At 34.8% G+C, this 22218-nt stretch overlaps 3 protein-coding genes across 9 annotated transcripts; 1 reads left to right on the forward strand and 2 right to left on the reverse strand.

Annotated features, from left to right (window-relative positions):
- Positions 1–320: 320 nt before the first annotated feature.
- LOC140751545 (muscle LIM protein 1) lies at positions 321–10058 on the forward strand. 7 transcript variants are annotated; one of them, XM_073085454.1, is made up of 12 exons: positions 322–474; positions 1108–1242; positions 2801–2963; positions 3982–4105; positions 4549–4645; positions 4804–4888; positions 5080–5148; positions 5897–6193; positions 6446–6578; positions 6919–7106; positions 7719–7872; positions 9170–10058. In XM_073085454.1, exons 2-12 carry the CDS (start codon positions 1128–1130, stop codon positions 9290–9292), a joined length of 1548 nt encoding a protein of 515 aa, XP_072941555.1. In that variant the 5' UTR covers positions 322–474; positions 1108–1127; the 3' UTR covers positions 9293–10058. The 7 variants fall into 7 exon arrangements, with proteins under 7 accessions (XP_072941550.1, XP_072941549.1, XP_072941553.1 ...); XM_073085449.1 differs by lacking the exons at positions 4549–4645; positions 4804–4888 and adding an exon at positions 4312–4408 and having other exon boundaries at positions 321–474; positions 5052–5148; XM_073085448.1 differs by lacking the exon at positions 4804–4888 and having other exon boundaries at positions 321–474; positions 5052–5148.
- On the reverse strand, positions 8097–8747 carry LOC140751546 (selenoprotein F). Its single transcript, XM_073085455.1, has one exon. It carries the CDS (start codon positions 8642–8644, stop codon positions 8141–8143), a length of 504 nt encoding a protein of 167 aa, XP_072941556.1. The 5' UTR covers positions 8645–8747; the 3' UTR covers positions 8097–8140.
- Positions 10059–10407: 349 nt separating the features above from the next.
- On the reverse strand, positions 10408–21764 carry Xpc (DNA repair protein complementing XP-C cells homolog). Its single transcript, XM_073085447.1, has 10 exons — positions 21236–21764; positions 21047–21153; positions 20085–20355; positions 17953–19519; positions 17363–17633; positions 16477–16718; positions 15889–16114; positions 14921–15089; positions 13994–14148; positions 10408–12566 (listed from the first exon to the last, which is right to left on the reverse strand). The coding sequence occupies exons 1-10, from the start codon at positions 21597–21599 to the stop codon at positions 12372–12374; spliced, it is 3567 nt and encodes a 1188-aa protein (XP_072941548.1). The 5' UTR covers positions 21600–21764; the 3' UTR covers positions 10408–12371.
- Positions 21765–22218: the final 454 nt, after the last annotated feature.

The following is a 22218-nucleotide window of genomic DNA, read 5'->3' on the forward strand; positions in this document are numbered from 1 at the left end:
TAATAGTAAGCCAAACATCACTAAAATATTTAATACTTTTGAACCGTTAGCAGTATTCGAATATTAAAAAGTTATTATGTACCTATCAATAATGTCACGACTACAAGAAATAAAACATAAAATGAAAGTGAACATAAATTTTGTTTGTTTACATTTCATGTTGCCGGTTCCTAGTCAATGTAAATGTTAGGTACTTTGTAAACAAGGGCAGTTAGCATGAGGTAGTTAGGGAACTCCTCTACACAATGTAGAGTCTGGTGGGTAGAAGCCGATGGGGTCTGAGGGTGGCAGCAAAGGCGGCAGCGAGGGCGGTGGCACGCTCGCCCCTCCACTGGGGCCGTGTGCAACTCGCGCATAGACTTCGATGGCGCGCTGCCCTCGCGCATCATTCGACCTCCGCGCATCAGTCTCGGCACCACCGCCCTGCTGTATACGCGTACGGGAGATCGACTCTCGTAGCGACTCGACGAACAGGTCCGTGTCCTGGTGAAAGTGATATCAAATCATATAACATAACATAACGAAATCGCGAGTGATTTCTCGGATTCTTCCTAATGCGGTCTATTAATAGCGATGCAGTGCTGTTCCAGTGGCGTAACTTTACCTGGACGGCCCAAATTAGGAGCGCCGGAGCGACACCCACGCGCCGCCCGCCCTATGTTCCACACGTTCTTTACGCGAATCGCTTGTACCATTCGAAGGGAGCCCGCATAGCTAACATATCCTCCGGTACATGTGCTTGTTGAGCAATAAAGTGTCAGTTGGATGCAATGGATGTGGTGCAGGCGTTTTGGATTTCGGCCAACAAACAAAGCATTTATTAGCACAATTTTTGCAACAGTTTTAATAAAATTATTATCTAGTGCGAAACTGTGCCTGTTACGTAAAAGTGACATTATGCAAAACGTTTGTTGATGCTTTAATTCTATGAATATCTGATGCATTGATTGTTGGCCGGTGTCTGAATTAATTTGAGTTTCAAAAACTGTAAATCCACATCCAGAGAAAAGTAAATGAACATTGGGCGGACGGTGCCGATAGCGCCTTCTATTCGTAGGAAGTAGCGGAGTACTTGCACATTGCATGACGTTATGTTTTCTTTTTCAGGATAAGTTAAAGAGAGCACAATGCCTTTCAAACCTGCAGATAACCCGAAGTGTCCGAAATGCGGCAAGTCCGTATACGCGGCGGAAGAGCGCGTCGCCGGTGGACTCAAATGGCACAAGATGTGCTTCAAGTGCGGTAAGATTATTTTATTTATTTTTGAATATTTAAAACAAAAAAAAAAAAAACAAAAAACAAACAACTACAGTCATTTAATGGCATTTTAGAGGTAATCCAACAGCGATACATATAATATTTTCACAATATTAACAGTATGTTGTAAATTAAGCCAAAACTGGATTACACAATTAGTATAGGCAGACAATTGACGATAAAACAAAAAAAATAATTTTAATATATGGAAACACCGAAAAATGCTAAGTCTATGGGAAACCCAAATTTACCTACCATACTCTTGTACTTACATGTTTTTGCCGTGGTGTTTTTTTACAATTTGTCTATAGTAGGATGATAATTAAAAACAAGAGGTTGAATACAGTAAATTTTAACATTGACTTTAGAATGCACTAAAATATTTCGAATAGGTACAAAACATTACATTGACATAAAAATGGAAGAACTCTATACGATCATATATAAAAAATAATAATTAAAATTTTACAGAAGTCAAATAAAATAACAATATCTTACCTTTCAACAATAAGAAAAACAGGGACTTAGCACTACTACTTTAAAAAGTAAGAAATTGTAAAAAATATATAAAATATAATACGAGTACAAAATGAAACTACAGAAGTTTTTTTATTATGTGGAAACTCTACAACTCCAACAACACGGTTGTTTTGCTCAAATGTTTACACTTGAGTAAACTGGAAGTGTAACGAGTACATATTAACTTTATTTGCACGTATTTAAATGAAATTTTCATATAAAAACAAAATTATTCCTTAATAATTCATATTATCGTTACCGCCTTTTTAAATAATATTGTTATTACAAACACGTGTAATTTAAAGTACAGTCAACTCTTTTTCTGTTTAGGTTTATGTTATTACTTGTGTAACTTGTAAGTCCTAACAATTATTGAAAAGTAATGATACATATCTTGAGTTACCATTTTAGTTATAATTTTAAGAAATGCAAAATATTTTTACGCATTTCTTCAATTACATTATCTTTCATACTCTGTAATCCTCTTTATATAATTATGGGTATCTCCCCATAGTTGGGATATCTAGAGCAACAGCACTTTATCGCGCTGTTCCAATGAGGATTAGCAGAAACAGGAACGGCTTATTGCCCAACCCATGTGAAATGTTCGCCGGGAACATCGGCTTAACTTTTAATAAAAATAAATTACCCACCACGTACTTTACCCACCAAAAAGTTACCCATTACTTGGTAGATCCATTATGATTTACAGAAGTTGAAACATAAATTGTATGTTTTCAATATAATTGAAATAGAGTCATGTAGAGATCTGAAACCTGATCAGGTTGAAATAAACTATAGGGAAGAAATATATAAACATAGTAAACTGATAAACACTTTAATAGTTATGTTGTACGGACAAGATAATAAAACTTTAACTTAAGAATAAATGCACCCACTCTGTATATTTATCTTAAAGTTTAGTTATTGTAAATGATCTATTATGTAGGTACCGGATATGTAGATAAAGATAATATATTTGTAAAATTTAACATCATTCAACGAGCATTTTTCTTGTCCATAGGTCTTTGCCAGAAATTGCTGGACTCCACCAACTGCTCAGAACACGAAGGTGAACTGTACTGCAAAGTATGTCACGCACGCAAATTCGGACCCAAAGGATACGGCTTTGGTGGTGGCGCTGGATGTCTGTCCATGGACACCGGTGACCACTTGAAGGAGGACGCGTAAGTAACAATGTTATCACACTCCCGCCGCCCGCGCCACTGAGGGTCTTTCCTTATCTAAGGTCGCATCGACGATCGGCCTCCGGGCCCGTACGTAACAAATTAACCGCGTGTACATAAACTCATAAAAAGTAGTAAGCGCGCAATCGCCTGTACATTATGCGCCGCCTGACACGTGCATGACCAGTCTCCGTTTATGTCGCAACAGGAATTGAGCGTCAGCAGCCAACCAGCAGGGCGGGTCGCCGATGCACATCTCGGCCAACCAGCGGCGCCTCGAAATACCATACCGTACTTTAATCTACTTTAGTTAGGATTATTTATTCGCTATCGCTTAATTTATTTTGTTTATCGGTATATTTATTATTTATAAAAAACATGTATTAAAAGAGTCGACCACCAAATTTGACTTGTGTTTATGAGTCGGAGCGCGGTCGACGCCGGCGCGGGCCTCCGGCGGCCGCCGCGCAGGCCCCCGCCGGCTCGGGCGCGTTCCTACCTATTCTATCCTCTTCTCCTTGACCGGCGACCCTAAGACAGCGGAGCAACGGTGAGACACCATATTTGTAAAGCCATAGCACGGCTTCTCAACGCTCCAAACGCACCTTTAAGGCATGCTCAGTCTATGCACTATTCTTCTTTTATTTCGTAACTTTCAAGGCTACCACTGACCTACTCTAATCCCCTGCTAACGCTTGATCTAGCTTTAATCGGATCTAATATAAATGTGATGGGATAAGGAAAGCGCCCTCTATGTCGATATGTGTAGTCTGTGTAGGCTATTACACGGGCCGGTGCGGAGCGGGCGGCCGGGAGCCCTTACCTTCTCCCATTACGGCGGAGGTGCGCCGCCGGCATCAACTGCTTCACCAACATCCGTGTGGGCAATTTAGAACCTACTAGGGATGACCGGAGTGCTCCGGCATCCAACAGCCTTTTAACCTTCCTTCTGTCGTTGTCATTGCTCGACCAGTCGGTTTTGGTGATAAGCGGTAACTGATATAATTCCTTTGTACAGAGGTGTACGAACCAATGGAGCCTGCCTGGAGCCACGTGTGATTGCTAAAGCACCACCGGGCGAGGGTTGTCCCCGTTGTGGCGGCTATGTGTATGCTGCTGAACAGATGCTGGCTCGTGGACGGGTAACATTCACATTTATATTATTTATTACATTTATACTGTTCAGGTTCAAAACTTAATTTTGCATATAATGTTAATTAAATTTGTGTTTTGATAAATTCTTAACCCCCAAATTATTTTAAAAGAACCGTTAATTAGGTACCTATTTAAAATGTAAATCTTACTCTTTTCCTTAGTACAGAAACGTAATAAAGTTTTTATATCGTAGGGTTATCACAGACGATGCTTCAAATGTTTAAATTGCAACAAAACTCTTGATTCAATGATACATTGTGATGGACCAGATAATGAGATATATTGTCGAGGTATTTAATTGTTGATTTATTTGAACGAATGCCGTCTGTGCGTCGGGATAATTGATAACGGTCATGATTTGTCATTGTGATAACTGCGTGTACCTGTAGATCCTCGCATGACCCCTTCACCTCTGTTACTATATGTCCAGGCATGGCACAGGGAGTGCTTCAAGTGCGGTGAATGCCAAAAGCGGCTGGACTCTACGAACTGTTGCGAGGGCTCTGACAAAGATATTTACTGCAAAGGTTTGTTTATATCGTTTGAAAACTACTGCTTATAACGACAACAGTTCTAATTGAGTCAAATTATTAAATTTACCTATTTCTAACTGTAGTTGCGATCAAATATATATTGTTAACATACATTTTGCCGCATGATTTTAATTTTATGTTTTTCTCTGTAGTATGTTATGGGAAGAAGTTTGGGCCTAAGGGCTATGGTTATGGAAAGGGAGCCGGTGTATTGCAGAGCGACCCTTACGCCAATGGGTAAGACAAAATTTGGGAATCGGTTGATGATTTACTCATTTGGCGAGGGCACATCATTTTATGACTAGCATAGAGCTATAACATGATTTTTAAAGATTTAAAAAATATGGTGCTGTGCGCTCTTCAGATGAATTATAATAACGCTTATTTGCTTTCGCTGTAGGATGCTACGCACAAAAATTTGGGCCTAGGGGTGTCGGACACGGGGGAATGTCATCCTTGGGTCTTATGTGTGATATAAAGGACGTAGAGAGACAAAGGTAAATAAATATGTGTTACCGATACCCTGAAACAGTCTACAAAACTATCGGCCCCATGTATACACAATACTAATTGCACCTTTTAACAAAATATTTGCTTATAGAGGCTTAGCAAACGTGTTTTGATAAATAATCCTAATTTAGCTTTAGATATACCTACTAACTGTTTAAAGATTTCGTAACATTCTAACAAAAGTAGACTTCCTTTAAATTATAATATATCCTTTTTGCGAGTATCGAGAGGTTTTAAATATGAACCAAAACTTCTCAAATTACACGACAGGTTTAGGTTATTTCCATCACATAGTCACTTTCATAAAAACAGCTTATAATACAAACAAGAGGTGGCAAGGTGCCAACTTGAAAATAGAACGTACTCTCTGCTCTCCAACGAACTAATTTTATAAGGCGGGACTAGCCACGCAAGCGAGCTTACAACATATTTAATCTGATGCAGATTCCGTTCATATTTCTTTTTTTTATGTAAAAATAGGTCACGTCTTTTATGTAATACCTACCTGTTACACTAGTCACAGCAATTCTAATGGAATCTATTAATTTACGAATGAAATATACACGTACATTATGCATGCATTCCGTTGTGAATTAGATACCTACAGCAAAAAACATTTACTTCTTTAAATTAACACTGGTTGTGATCCAGCATGGTTTGTTAAGACAAATTTATGTTACAAGTTAATATTTACCTTAAAGAATTATTTTACTAAAAACACTTTTTAATATCCAGTGAACAGGCACCTAAGACAACGGTGATTGACACTGCGGCTATCAAGGCTCCCCCAGGCAAGGGTTGCCCGCGCTGCGGTGGCGTCGTGTTCGCTGCTGAGCAAGTGCTGGCGAAGGGCCGCGAATGGCATCGCAAGTGCTTCAAGTGCCGTGACTGCACCAAGACCTTGGACTCCATCATTGCTTGCGACGGGCCCGACTCTGAAGTCTACTGTAAGACGTGCTACGGCAAGAAGTGGGGACCTCACGGTTACGGTTTTGCTTGCGGCTCTGGATTCCTTCAAACTGATGGCTTAACGTAAGTATATAAAAATATTGTTAGTTTATGTACTTAGTAAAGGTTAACGAGTTTTAAAGATCTTTTGCGTTATAAGTAGTATTATATCATCCGAATGAGAAATTACTACACAGTTTTGACTGGAACTGTTACGTTTAGTTCGTACTTACCTACTTCGCAAGTTAAAAAATCATTTTGAAGTCTAAATATTAATAACAGTAGGTACCTATAAGGTTTAGCGTCATTATTTTACAATTGAATTATTATTTTTAGTGAGGAGGAGATCTCCGCCAGCCGTCCTTATTACAACCCCGATACTACCGCGATCAAGGCGCCCAAGGGACAAGGATGCCCTCGGTGCGGCGGTATGGTCTTCGCGGCAGAACAACAACTGGCTAAGGGAACCGTAAGTAATACTTTCAAATTAATATCTACGTCACGATTAGTTATTTTACAAAATTAATTATTTCTATGCTCCTATTCAGTTCGACCTATGCAAAATCCTGGCATTGTCAATATGGCTTAGCAGTCACTTGCCTACTATGTTAAAAAGTAATTACTCCTACTATATAGTCACATTAAAACTGTGATTTTGTGTTAATGAGTGGCAACGTCTCTGTAAACTGCTTTAGTTAGACCCCTCTAAAAAGAAAATAATGTCGTATGAAGTGAAGACTTTTCCCGGAAATATATCGTTTATTTGCACTTGTTTTTGAGCAAAATGAACAAGACGCCTTTCTTTCCAGATGTGGCACAAGAAATGCTTCAACTGCGCGGAATGCCATCGTCCTCTGGACTCGATGCTGGCGTGCGACGGCCCCGACAAGGAAATCCACTGCCGTGCGTGCTACGCAAAACTTTTTGGACCCAAAGGATTCGGATTTGGCCACGCTCCCACTCTTGTATCAACAGACGCTGAACCCACTGTCACATAGTAAGTTTTATTACTAAAATATGGCTACTACTGATAAAAGGTGCAAAAGAGCTCTCCTTCAAAGCCGGCGATGCATTGGCGACTTCCCTGGTGTTGCAAATGTTCATAGGCGACGGTGATTGCTTTCCACCAGGTAGTCCGTCTGCCTTATTGTTAGGTTAAATATAAAAAAAAATAGAAAAAATGTTTAAAAAATGTTATTTCAAAGTAATGACAACCAAGAAGTTTGACATTTTGTGGTAGGCTATGGACTAAACACATCTCATACTAAGATATATCATTAGGTACCTATATTACAATTTACCTATTTGTTCAATACCTTTGGCTCAAGTTTATTATACTTTAAAATTTTAAATAGAGTGGAAATATGAAATATGTGATGTAAGATCACTCATCTACTCACTACTACTATTTTAGTAATACTTAGTATTTTGAGTAAATGGACTATCCATCTAAATTTTGAACTCTTCAAAATTTTCTTTTAAAATATTAGTGTTTTACTCAACCATAGTGATGATGTATTTAATTTGAGACATTAAAAAATGATGTTAAGAGTAGGGTTGTTACAAGTATAATTTATTGAGTTGTTACAAACTTTTTTTATTTCTACAGCACAGAACAGTTACCTTTCACGGGGCAGAAGGCGGCCAAAGGCCAGGGCTGTCCCCGTTGTGGTTTCCCAGTCTACGCTGCAGAACAGATGCACTCCAAGAATGGCACATGGCACCGAAGGTGCTTCTCATGTGCGGACTGCCACAGATCTCTTGTAAGTATTTAATATATTACTTATAGACCATTACTTATTATTTTAAACTGGTAATCTGATGTTACACACTTTAGTTTAGTCAATTATTAATTTAGCTCAAAAATATACATTGGACTACTCATACCTAATAGTTAAAAGCAAATGAAAAACGAAATATGCCAATTATGGCAATCTAAATGTATGGTCATATTATAGTGATCAAAGAAGTAAATAATAACCACAAATACAATTGCATTTAATATTTATTACTAAGGTTAGATATTTATTACTAAATTTGATTAGTCTTTAAATAACTACGATCTTCATCTTCCTCCTTTTCGAGATGTGTATTTAAAAACTCTTCCACTGAATCAGTGTTCCACTTTTCAATAGCGACAATATCCTTAATAATGCCGTCCTTGTCGAGAAGCTTGATTATAGGGTCTAATCCACGAACATACTTAATTTGGAGGTTCGGGAACTTAGCGGGCCTGTCACTTTTCACGAACGCCTGTATTTGTGGATACGCCGGGAATTTACATGTGCACACCTCGAGTATGGCTCGCGCGTATTTCTTCTCCTTTGGAGCCGATTCGTCATTATGACAACATTCCTTACAATGTTCTATCAGTGGCTCTAAACTAAAATCTTTCAATTGATCACAGGAAGAACATAACAAATTTGCTTTTATAAATCCAAGTGAACCACAATCTTCTGTAGAAAAATCTGTCTTTACGTCATGGACAGCAATTATTGTAAATAGTAACAAAGACGATATCTTAAGAAACACCATTTTAGTGGTTTTATTCACTTATATTAAGGCGATTCCTCCAATAAAATAAATCTTAAAATTCTTCAATTTCTTGAAATGATTTAATTGACACTGACAATTTCTTTTGACTTTGACGTTTTTATACGCTGGACAATTTGATTGGGCGTAGAATAAAATTAATTTGAAGCAAAAGTATATAAAATATTCATCCAATATAACTTCTTTAAATCAATATTGTATTGATGAAATAGGACACATAAACTGATATTATCTTAAAAGTGAATCAACCAGAACTCATATCAATAATTTTATTAATTGATTTTTTTTGTTACTGGTATTGATTTTGTGTGAAAAGACCCGGGTTTACCCCTTGCAAGTGCTGTATTTGCTTTAACTTCTGGAAAGGGTACAGGAACAATTTGGAATAGGCCTGGTCTATGGCAGATTTCTCACTTCTACTGTACTGTACTGTACTGTAAACAATCCTGTAATTTAATTTTACTAATAAATAATGATAAAATCAATAATAAATATAATTTGTTACAGGATTCCACCAATCTAAACGACGGACCTAATGGTGAGATTTATTGCCGCGGTTGTTACGGCAGGAACTTCGGTCCTAAGGGTGTTGGATTTGGTTTGGGCGCAGGCACATTGACCATGGCTTAGATGAACTATGAAGCTGGACTTTATAGAGAACATAAGTTTAGTGTGAACGGTAGCATGGAAGGAATTTAATCTACTGCGTGTCGCTACCAGTCTATTGATCATACCATTCATTAAACTGGATTTAATAGTGGTTGATACTTCTTGATGAGACTAAAAGTATGTTATAATAAATGTTATGAAATAAGCCCAAATATTTTATGATAAGAAAATATAAATTAAGGTTACATTCCTTTCATAATGTACAAACTGTGATGAATGTGTCTGGGCCCTTAGTTTATAAATTCGTCATAAAATATTGTAGCGTAAGTTGCATAGACTTAATAGTTATGTTATAGACTTGTAAGAACGTAAATTTCTTTATAAAAATAAAAATAAATCTACAAAAAAAGTCGGTATAGAAAAAAAATAATAATGGCATTGTGATTACACCTTACGTTTTCACTTTGTGTTTGTAAGGTAAAAAAAACTATCCTGTAAACGCGGATAAGATTGCTTATATGCAATCGTTTCGACCGACCAGATCTTGTCTTGAAGATCTGAAGTTGATATACATATTTTTATACACCAAAGATTTTTGTACATAAATTGTCATTTTACTATTATATCTAACAGCAATAAGCTGTGCTAGATCTAACTTTGCTTTGGCGCTTTTGCTATGTAACATGCATATTTAAGTCAAACTTCATGTTAAGACAGCCTATTGCCATATTACTTGACAATAATCGTCATAAGTTATCGTTTTTATTAAATAAATTTAAAAAAGTTACACAGTTTTATTTATTTCTTACATATCCCTTTCTCATTATATTTGGGTGGTATCCATAATGGTATGGTATGGTAACTGTCGAAGTAAATAAAGCTACACAGGCAGCTGGCAGCAGCTAACAGGTTCTTCCTTCATCTATTTTCATAATGGTTTTTTTTATAACTTCAGCAATTTAATTTTACTTAGATATACAAAATATTGGGACACAATAAAATGTAGGTCATATCTTCTATTTAAAACATAACACAAAAGTGTCCTAGAACAGGAACTATGAGCATGATGTTTTTTTATTCTTTTTCGATGGTAATGCGTCAAATACAGGTCACATAGAATATAAAAATATAAAAAGTACAGCATCCAAATTAAATTTTATTTAACTTATCAGCATTTATAAAATAACAATACAGATAAAAGTGCAGGTAGTTGTGATGTAATAAAATAAAATAGTAATTATATAGATCTGTTAAAATTCAAACAACATTATTTAACTTGTGAATATTGTGGAGCATAACCACAGCATTAGCAAATCTCGATAAAATTTTCATTTCAAATAAAATATTGCTGGTATTGTAATAAATACGGGTGACAGTAACACCATAATAAAGGTATAATGTAATAAAAATACGACAGCATCATAAGCAATCATAAATTGAAATTTCGTACCACGACCTCGTTAACGTAAGATGGTTTTTGTAACATTACAATAACCAGTATTGTATTGTCAGTCGAAATTATTCATTCTGTTTTTGCAGGAAATTTAATTTTTTAAGCAAAATATGACAATTTCAGTTGGTTTTATACAATGAATAAGCGAAAAATGAATAAGAGTTTAAGTTTATTCATCTGCGTATGACGGAATATTTTACTGTTTTAAAGGAGGTCGTGGTACGAAACAAAATAATACAGACGCAATATTGATATAAAGTTTCCTGAACTATGATGGATTTTAAAAGATGGTGGTAGGCCCCCAGGACCCAAAATGAAGACAATTATTATTCTGATTTTATCATAAAGAAAATGAGCCCCTACAGATCACTAAGCACACAAATAACAACAAAAAATAATCTTGGTATATAGCATAGATAATCCTACAGATACGAGTTATCCTTCGCTCACTTCCGAGTATGACCAACATATGTACAGGCGATAAATAAAGTGTAGCGAATAATTCTATGTCTATTGTCGGAGCACAAATAAACCCTTGATGAGACGATTGAATCATTTTACCGAGATTGATTAAAGATAAATCTTTGAAAATTCTATTAAAAATGACATCATATGTAGCTACAAATTAAGGAAACAAATTAGTTGCTCTTGCTTTATAAGCAAAAATATATCCTATGCAGGTACAATAACAAACAGTTTATATCCTAAATCTATTACAATAATAAAATAACACATAAAATCATTAAAATTAAGAGTAGCTTATTTTGTTCCTTTTCATGCTTGATTTTTTAATAAACCAACATGCAACAAATATTTTAACATAACAAATAACAATTAAAAAGATTTTTTGTTGACTATGAATTCAATTTTTTTTGGATTGGTGACCAAAGATTATAACATAAAGAGTACTGAATAAATCTTATTTTTTTTTTATCTTTTATGCCGTAATTGTAATTGTAAAAAGATTAGACGTAATTTTTTTTTTATTAAAATTAGTCAATACTCTTATCTTTTACTCTTGAATAAAATTACAATAGATAAAAAATGAAAATTGGTTTTTATAAAGACAGTGCTTATATGTAGATTAATCTAATATTAAGAAATGGTGGGTTTATGCTACCAGAGAACAGATGCTGTGTTTCACAGACCACCTTCCAGCTCTATTAAAACATTTTGAAATTGGTATTATTATGATGAACATTATAATTTCGGAATATAATTACAATATGACATAATTACCTCATTACTGGTTATTTGTAACATTCAACTTTAATTTTACAATAGGCGGAATCGATTCTCCAATAAATTTTAAATTATGCATAATTAAATTACATTACATGATACCAATCTCATACTTAAACTAACTAATTCTTACGCTATAATCTTACTTTAGGTGCATGTTACAACATTACTGTGACATTTTTATTACAGTGTAAGTATTTAGTACATAAATTGTGTATTTTTAAACATATAGTACATATGAAAATCAAAACCAATAATCCAGATTGAGACTAAATTAATTTTATAAACCGAAATTCGAGAATGAGGTAGTGCAGTATATATTTTTAAACTAAAAAAAAAACAATAAAATAATGGCAACAACTTCTAACTTACAGTATTTTTCAGACAATTCCATGATTATTTTTATTAGAATTTCTTCTTTATAGTGTATTTTGGACCAGTAGACTTTTTCTTAATGTCTTGAGAAGTAGTGGGCTCAGTGAATCCATATTTTAGCTTAAGCCTCTCTCTGATCAGCAATCCTTTTATAAGACGTCGCCAGTTACCGTAAACTCTTGCTTCTAACTTTTCCATTTCTTTACGTTCTTGTTCTTCTTGATCCTGTAATAATAAATAATGTATTATAATAATATATTAAACACAATTTATTATTCAATTTCAATGTAAAATACTTTTTGCTCAATCGCTTTCAAATCTATATTTTCCATATCATAAAAGAGAGATAATGATGCATAAAATTGCGTTTTCTGTGCAATCAGTATATTAAAAATGTTATCACTTATCAGATACACAAATCAATTCATAGTTATCATCGATTTAAAGGAATAATATCATTTCTGGACTAACAAGTGAATATGTTGGAATCATATAATTCCAGATAGTAATTTTTCATATTCATATAATATTTTATCACTTAATTATATTTTGTGTTTTAACTTGAATGCAATATTAATTTAGTTCATTTCTAGTGGTAAGAATTGCTTTATGATTTATTAAAGAATAAAAAAATCAAAGGAAGTTGAAAAAACAATAATGGAAGCTTTAATGATTGAACATCATCAGGGAAAGATATTCTACGATGGTATGTGTTTCAAATTTGCAATCGTATTTTAAAGAATAAAAAAATTAAAGGAAGTTGAAAAAACAATAATGGAAGCTTTAATGATTGAACATCATCAGGGAAAGATATTTTACGATGGTATATGTTTCAAATTTGCAATCGTATTTTAAAGAATAAAAAAGTTAAAGGAAGTTGAAAAAACAATAATGGAAGCTTCAATGATTGAACATCATCAGGGAAAGATATTCTACGATGGTATGTGTTTCAAATTTGCAATCATATTTTAAAGAATAAAAAAATTAAAGGAAGTTGAAAAAACAATAATGGAAGCTTTAATGATTGAACATCATCAGGGAAAGATATTCTACGATGGTATGTGTTTCAAATTTGCAATCGTATTTTAAAGAATAAAAAAAATAAAGGAAGTTGAAAAAACAATAATGGAAGCTTCAATGATTGAACATCATCAGGGAAAGATATTCTACGATGGTATGTGTTTCAAATTTGCAATCATATTTTAAGCCTCATATATTATAATACAAGCAGTGCATTAAACATTAATAGATAAATTATTATAAGGTGGTAGAACCCTTTATGGTTCCACCCCGGCGACACCACCGCCATACCTAATATCTGCCTCATAACGTTAAGCGCTGCTGTGTTCTTGTTTGAAGGGTTTGGTAAGGTAAATACATTTCGCGAGGAGTTCCAGCTTAGTCCTCAGGGGTATCGACGCATCTGTGACCGAACTTGCGAATATCTAATCCTATCTAGGGTAGATTACAGATGTCCATGAGCGACAGTAGTCACTTACCATCAGGTGGACTGCATGCTCATCTGCTACTCCTATATTATTAAAAAAATCTTCAATGGTATGTGTTTGAAAATTTCAGTCATATTTTAAGCCTCATTTATAACAGAAGCAGTGCATTATTAGAAAAATCAATGAAATGAAATGTCTACTCACCTCTTGCCAAGCATTGATGATTATGTCCTCAAACTCCTTGCACACGACGAAGCCATCATACACTGGATGGGACCAGCCCCCATTAAAGTCAAATCCTGTCATGGCCGGTGCGCAGTCTATATTTAATTTCTTTGCCACGCGATTTAAACCAGGTACTGAAATAGAATTGACATATACATTAATTATCTAAACACTGTAACACTTATCAGCATTATTCCGTAAATAAATTATTTTATGGTTTCGTTTTTCATTATTTTTTCTTCTTTAATTGTTATAATGGGAATCTACTATCTTCAAGGCTTTAGTGACTTTAGGTCTTTAAGGGATAGCACATAAAAAGTAATTAATTTAGATTCTATTCTGAGTGCTAGTGTATTTATTTGTAAGGCAAATTATGATTGCAATGAATTTTATTAATATTTTGAATAAGTTTTTTTTTTTTTTTATAATATGAGAGTAGCAGACGAGCATGCAGTCCACCTGATGGTAAGTGGCTACTGCCGCCCATGGACATCTGTAATCAACCCCAGATAGGATTAGATATTCCTACCTGAGGTCGGCCACAGATGCGCCGCTACCCCTGAGGACTAAGCTGGAACGCCTCGGAAAAGTCTATCTCCCTTACCACACCCTTCAAACCGGAACACAGCAGCGCCTAACACTGCTGTTATTAGGTAGAAATAGGTGTGGCGGTGGTGCCGCCGGAGTCGAACCACAAAGGGTTCTACCACCTTCAAGACACATGTAAAAAGTTACATGTAAAAAGTATTATAGTTGCTATTGTGGCCCCACACATTATTTCAAACACAAATCACACTTTTTGCAAACGTAAAGAGAAATGTAACAGATTATAGTACATTAAAAACTTGGAGAAATCGAATATAAAAAGAAATAGATACAGAAAATTATTTTTAATACATTACTTACATTTAATATGGGCAGTTCCTTTTGGCAACATACATTCTTTGAACAACTCTACATTTCCATAAGCATTTCGAGGTACTATTCCGTTTTCAGCAACAGGTGGTTCATAGTCATCCACCTGCCATGGCCCAAACACTTCAAGAGGCTTGTCTGTGATGAGTTTGTTTGATAGCTGGAAGATTAAGTATGTAATAAGCCTAATAACAGTATTATTTGTAAATATCGACAAGGGATCATCCCTTACAATAGGTATATAGTGAGTGGCTTGTAAAGTGAGAGGCCTGTTAATAAACTAGTATGATTAGTTCTTAATTTGTGTAAATCAGCAATCATTATAGGACCATAATGGCACATTCATCAGAAATGGGATAGTATTAATTTATCTTATATATAAAATTCTCATGTCACAATGTTAGTTACCGTACTCCTCTGTAATGGCTTTACCGATTTTCACCAAATTTTATATGCATATTCAGTAGGTCTGAGAATCTGCTACTATATATTTTTCATACCACTAAGTGATAAGGGTTGTTCTCCCTTAACATTTTTTTATTTATATGGCAACACAATGTTTGCCGGGTCAGCTAGTTTTATTATGAATATTTCACATTTGCCAAATTAGATTGTATAATAAATAATTGCAGTAATAATGTTATATGAAAATAATTCATCACACTAATCTAATATCACAAGACTTTGAACTTTTTATTCCTTTATGCCAGAAGGTATTCCATATAGACTTCCATTCCCTAGGTATGTGAAATAATATATTCATCATTGTTGGTTCATAGATATGGCCATTATTTCTCTTAGATTCTTCTTTGTCATGCTTGAATGTATGCCATAGTGCCTATTAGACAGATAACTTGACAAGATCAGCTGAATTTATTTGTTTTAAAATTTAATCCATTTTCACCAATTAAGTCCACCACAGAAGTAATCCTAACCTTGTTTATAAATGATAAACCCACCTTATCCCACTTAGGTCTCGCTTTGACAACCTTATACGGTTTCTCCCCGAGGCGTACAACCTTTGCTTCCTTCAGCCAGGTGTCCCGCGAGCGACACACGTATACGCATTCTCTTGCGTATACCGCCTCGCCGCGCACGAAGCCCAGTGTAGCCGCGTCTGGTGGGTAGATCGCCTCGAACTTCAATAGATGGCGCTTCAGTGCGTATAAGGGATGATTTTTGTACCTGTAATAAATATATTTTTTTAGAAGATTGATGTAGGAAACAAACTTTCCGTCCATCTTATGGCAAATTACTGCTGCTCGAGACTGAACTTTACAGAAGCTGATCACAAATGCATTGTTCTAGCTAAGGTGGGCTCTATGTATAAGTCAGCTGGCAAAGACACTGTTCACCAGAAACAATGACAAGATTTATTTCATGCTAGAAATAGGTACCAGGAAAGGCGAGGGTACTTTCCTGGTCGAACCACAGTTAACCACTTTCCAATATGGTAGAATATCAATAACTTTATAATTATGTAGTTTATATCTGCATATGGACATAATACATTTTAATATGGTATACTTTACAAGTACAATACTTACTCGGCAATACTTTTAGGCAGTGGTGCATCTAATTGCATACGGTCCAAGCCTTCATCTTCCTCCCTATCCCGAGCTGTTCTAGGTCCAACCCACGGCTTTATGGCTGTGTTCCACCAAATGTTGTCCACGCGTTGTTTACGCGTCACAGTGTTCCAATGAGGCACATATCTTCGGGTCAAGTCTTTTAAGTAGTTACTGTTATCCCAACCAACAACATAGTTTACTGGGTGGGTTGCTCGACTCTGAAGAATTAGAATTTTGATTAAGTTATGACACAGTCATTGTTTTATTTGGGAAATACTACTAAACTTATAAATTTAACGAAATTCATAAAATTGCTGACTAACACTGCATGCAATTATAATTTTTCAAGTTCATATGTCTATAATTTTTCAGGCTCAGTTTCTTTGTATGAGAATATATTCATATTTTTATAAGATTGAATTAGAAACTAATTATCACTCGCTTAAACGGAAGGAAAACATCGTGAGGAAACCTGAGGAATCTTTAAAAAAAGTTTTCAAAAGGTATGTGCAGTCTACTAATATGCACTTAGCCAGCGCAGTGGACAATGGCCTAATTCTCCTTATTCTCAGAGGAGACCCGTGCCCAGCAGTGGGACAGCAATTTGTTGATGATGATGAAGTTGCAAACAAGCATATAGTCTGCCTGATGTTAAGTGGTGCAGCTCATGGACATCTTTAATCAATTTTAACTCCAACAGGAGTTCTACTTGAACCCAATCACAGTCAGTCGGCATCCACGCCCTTGCAGCGCAACACAATAAGTACGTTACGCAAATAATAAGTGTTATGGTGGTTCCTCCTGATCAAACTATACTCATTCTACCACTTTCCTAAGCATCATGACACTTTATACTACTTACATAAATTTCATTGACACAGTGTACTCTTCCCTTGATAACATCAACCGCGATCCATTGTTCCAATTCCTCAACAAATATTTCGCACCATGTGTCCATTTTGTTAGACGGCGCCTCATCATCCGTTGACAATACGCGACGGTCTATTTTGCGACTCGTACCAGCTTTGGCAGTAGCCTTCTTGTTATTGATTTCTTTCTCTTGTTCAGTCATTTCTGGTAAAAAATCGCTATCGTCGTCAGATGATTTGCTCGATTTTCCTGAAATTGTTAATAAAAATCATATAAAACGTTTAATGGAGTACCCATTTATATCTACAGTTTCAAACTATGATTATTTAACAAAGATATAGTCCGCGCCAAACAGCTAGTCCGCTCTGAAGTTATTGCGAGCAGGTGTCATACAATTTACTATGGCGATGAGCTATATTCAGAGCGGACTAGCAGTTTTACGCTGACTATACCTATATTTATTCAAATATAATTAGTGACACAATTTAATGATTTAAATAAAACCTTCTAGCTCTATTATTCGATTTCAAACACGTTACAATTGTTTTGTACTGTTGAATGAGAAATAATTTTTTATTACCTTTCTTCGTATCCTCCTTTGCTTCCTTCACTCTTTTCTTAATAATATTGACCAGGTCACTTGTGACATCATTTTTGGGTTTAGCTTTTGTTTTCACCAAGTCTTTATGACTAACTCTCTTGGCATCTTCTTCCTTTATTTCACTTCCTTTATATTTTTTTGCAAGAGGTTTATCTTTTTTTTCTTTGGACGCATTTTCATCTGATTTATTATCATCAAAATATTTGCTTTTATTCAATGCTGGCCCCGGGACACTTTTTGCTCTGGGTTTTGCTGTCTCTTTCTCTTTTTTATTATTCTGTTTTTCATTCGGATTAGTGGTATGTGAACGTTTTCGTGCTCTCGCATCTCTTTTGCTGACAGATGGGTCCACATTGTTAAAGAATTCGCTTGATATGTTCCCTGTATCACTATTTGTGACAATAATTTTAGGTGCATCTGCAATTTTATTTTCGAAATTTACATTGTTTGGTTCGGTATCAACTTTGTTATCCTTTTTGGAGCTCCTTGTTTTACGAAGCGATAGGTTTTTAACAGAGATACCTTTCTTCTTAATTTCATCTGACTTGCTGATATTTTCATCATCTTCTTTCTTTATGTCAGCCTGTTTTCTATTAAGCGATAACAATTTCCGTGTAACTTTTCCAGTAACATTTTTACTTTTTATACTTTTATCATCATCATCTGCTTTGTGTGTTTTACTATCTTTGTCACCAACATCTGTTTTCTTGTTCAAACTGAGATTTCTTCTAGATCTTTTTGGTGGAGATACATCTTCAACATCGCCATTGTCAACTTTTTTCTTTCCTTTTACTGGAGTTTTCCGTTTTTGTGTAGGAGCATCATCATTTCCATCTACTTGCATAATATTGTTGTCACTATCACTTAAGGAATCGTAATTTCCGTCTAACTGAGGTATCTTATTAGTAGTATGTTTCTTTGTGATTTTTTTCTTAGATTCTTTCTTAATTCCTTTAAGTTTTAAATCTTCTTTTTCTTTATCATTTTCATTTGCTTTTGGCTTCAGTGATAATGAACATAGTTCAGTGCTAGGTGGTTTTATAGGCAATGTCGTACAGTTTAACATAATGCGACATTGTAAGCCTACAGCTCTCAGCATAGATACAAAAATAAAGACAACATATTTTTTAGAAGTGACAACCCTATTCTTTATTTGCTGAAGTAATAGAGTTTTTAATGGTGGTGCCTTAGGTCTAAATTTCCCTTCGTTTTTATCAAACTTTACTGTTAGCTTATCTTTGAACCAGGCAGTTATTTGTTCAACATACTTCATATCAACTCTTTCGCCTGGATAACACTCTTTAGATGGTATTAAGGACAGAGCTGCAGCCATAATTTCTTGACTGTTCAAGACTTGACTCACATAATTACCATGCCCTAACCAGCACAGAACATGCACTTTATGCATATAGACTTGGTACTCTTTTTTAACCCTGTTAATTTTCCTTTTCATCATCATTTCTACATCAAGTTTTTTCTTTTTTCGACATGCTGCATCTGGGAAGTCCACTACAAGCTGTAATCCTTGTTGTGGTATTATTTTGCCCTCTGAAATCATAGAAACAGATGATTAAGTAAATATGTGGGTAGGAGAACAGCTTTTGTCTGGAGATATTTCTTAAATACAACAGAATTTGAAATTGGAAAACACTAAATTTAATCATGGTGTTACCACACACCTCAAGCTAGTATATGGGAAATTAACCCTACTGTTATAATGTAAATAAATATGTATGTGGTAGAATTGCCATAATCAAACTACAAGTCAGTAGTTTAATTTTAATCCTCATTTACGATCATGATCAAACAGGTTCAACCAGGAAGGTATCACTGCCACAACTACTTCTGGTGTAAAGCAATTCTTGACTTTTGATGGAAATTGGAATTGGTCTCCTTACATTTGAAGTAATCATTTTAGGCCTTAGACAATATAAGATATGTATGTACAACTCTCATTGTACATAGAGTTGATTTCAGATGTCTATGTGTGGCAGGGCCCACTTACTGTTAGGTGGAGTGGATGCTCGATTGTTACATGAATCATACATATTTTTCAGAATACAATGGAATTAAAAATAAATAAATTCTTATAATTTGGAATACAAAGTATAACCTGCGACTTCCTCCCAGTCCTCCATTTCAGAATCACTATCATTTCTTATTTTTCCTTTCCGCTTTTTGAGTTTTGGTGAAGATACTGAAGGTAGGACATCTTCACCGAGTGCCAAGAGGTCATTGACATCAGATTCTCGTTTGTTTTCATTTTTCACAGTGTAATTCTGAATAGATTGTTTAGTTTCCTCCAGTTTTGTTTTATGTTGTTCTAGCTCCAAGAATGCCCTTTGAGCAATTTCCTCACTTTGCTCTAAGTTACTTGACCACACCTGCAGAAAGCAATAATGCAGTTTATTGCAATGTTTGATAACCATTTTATAATTTTAGATTATAACATAAAGTATAATAATCCATGTTTTTATGTTACAGATATATTTCTTGCCTATACCTATACATACATATTTATTACCTATGCAAGTATGCATATTTTATTTGAATAATATAGCTATTTGAATAAAATTGTTACAAATGTGTTTAAATAGTTCTGTTTTCAAAATTTTTTGGAACATTGATTATTTTATTCCAAAATCTATAAATTATTCAAAGTAACAGAGAGAAAGAGAGGGTATGATGGAAAAAATTTGTAATAATCATAATATTTGATTGAAGAGCCACATTTTGCATACTTATCTAGCTTCAGTAAATAAATACTTGAATTAGATTTTGGCTTTATAAATTGTTTTGTTGGGTTAGAATTTGTTTCTTATTTCTTTATGTTACATGTATAACATTAACCAATATTCACTCCTATTCATCAACTCGCTCGCTTGTGTTGATCATAGCCTTAATTTAAGTCATTATTGAAGAAAACTTATATACAATCCTATCTGATAATAATGGATCAATTGTGATTATAAAAACTTGATAATACTCTAAAAATATTGGAAACATATTATATACCAACCTACTCACCAACATTGTTGTTTAATGAAAGCATTGTTTAACAAAATAGATACTAACATCTTTATATTCCATGGTTGTCTCCACTTCATTTTCCTCATTCTCAAGTCTTGAAACTGTATTAGTTGGCTTCGATGATACTCTAGGATCTTCATCATCACTGCTGTCTGAAAATAAAAATAAAAACCATATATTTTGTATTATAAACAGTGTTTCACGTTAATGTAATTGAGATAAAAATATATATACCACTTTCAGATAAATTCAGAATTGATGGCAATAACTTGTCCGCATCAGTTAAATCTTTGATGGAGAACGCCGGTTCCTTAGGGACTGATTCTAATTCATCTTCCAAGTTCGATTTTGACTGTTTACTAACTTTAGCGATTAAATTCTTTGTAAATTTCGGTTTTCTCGCTGGTTTGTTTCTTTTGTTCTTTTTTTTCTCGTCCTCTGAGGAGTTATGAACGTCTGGTACATCGTCGTCTTCCGAACTGGACGGTTGTGATATCACAGCCTCTGAACCTGAGTCGCTGAAATCACCGGCTTCAGCTTCACTGTCGTCTTCATCTTTATAAACTGTTTTTATAACCTTTTTTCGCGTTGTCGGCATTGTATTCACGTGCCTTTGTTTATCAGATACGCCAAACAAACAAGTCGCTCTACTCTGATAAATTGGCTGTGGTGAAATATTACGAAATTGTTAACAGTTCAAACAAAAACACGTAAAGCACGCGCGCAAATTTCGAGTTTCGATAAATTCTTTTGACAATGTCATTTTCTACTTGACATTCTTGACAACATAGTCTTTGACAACTGACATTTGGTTTTATACTTGTTTATAATATTAAGTAAGTAAATTCATAATAATATCAATAAACAGCCAAATTTCCAACAGTATGACACAAGGTGTCTTTAAATGCTTGTGTTGTTTGCGTCTGTTACAATAATAACGGTTTTATTCGTCTTTATTAGTAGTATGTCGATAGTTTTATTCAACACGATGCCTTCATGTCTTCCACACTGTTTTCTCAAATAGTCTAACTGCTAACCATATTGCGCATAGCTCAACCGGAATGTCAAGGGACTATAATAGGTAGGAACTATAGGTTGGGCATTTTCGAATGTAAATGAAACGTCTCATTTGATACTTCATTAATATTCACCAGAACAACTATATCGGTGACTATATATCAGTTTGAAGGTACAGTTTTCCAAGTTTCCATGCATTA

The sequence above is a fragment of the Epargyreus clarus genome, unplaced genomic scaffold (assembly GCF_041222505.1).
Source record: "Epargyreus clarus isolate Ecla_fem2 unplaced genomic scaffold, WU_Ecla_fem_2.2 ptg000023l, whole genome shotgun sequence".
NCBI lineage: Eukaryota > Metazoa > Arthropoda > Insecta > Lepidoptera > Hesperiidae > Epargyreus > Epargyreus clarus.

Bases quoted from the DNA above. Each gene is read 5' to 3' on its own strand.
- LOC140751545 (XM_073085454.1), top strand. From the start codon at position 1,128: ATGCCTTTCAAACCTGCAGATAACCCGAAGTGTCCGAAATGCGGCAAG. The intron at 4,646-4,803 runs GTTTGTTTATAT...TTTTCTCTGTAG, and splicing joins CAAAGATATTTACTGCAAAG to TATGTTATGGGAAGAAGTTT. The intron at 5,149-5,896 runs GTAAATAAATAT...TTTAATATCCAG, and splicing joins AAGGACGTAGAGAGACAAAG to TGAACAGGCACCTAAGACAA.
- LOC140751546 (XM_073085455.1), bottom strand. From the start codon at position 8,644: ATGGTGTTTCTTAAGATATCGTCTTTGTTACTATTTACAATAATTGCT.
- Xpc (XM_073085447.1), bottom strand. From the start codon at position 21,599: ATGCCGACAACGCGAAAAAAGGTTATAAAAACAGTTTATAAAGATGAA. The intron at 20,356-21,046 runs GTTAGTATCTAT...TGCTTTCTGCAG, and splicing joins CAACCATGGAATATAAAGAT to GTGTGGTCAAGTAACTTAGA. The intron at 16,115-16,476 runs GTAAGTATTGTA...TATTTATTACAG, and splicing joins CTGCCTAAAAGTATTGCCGA to GTACAAAAATCATCCCTTAT.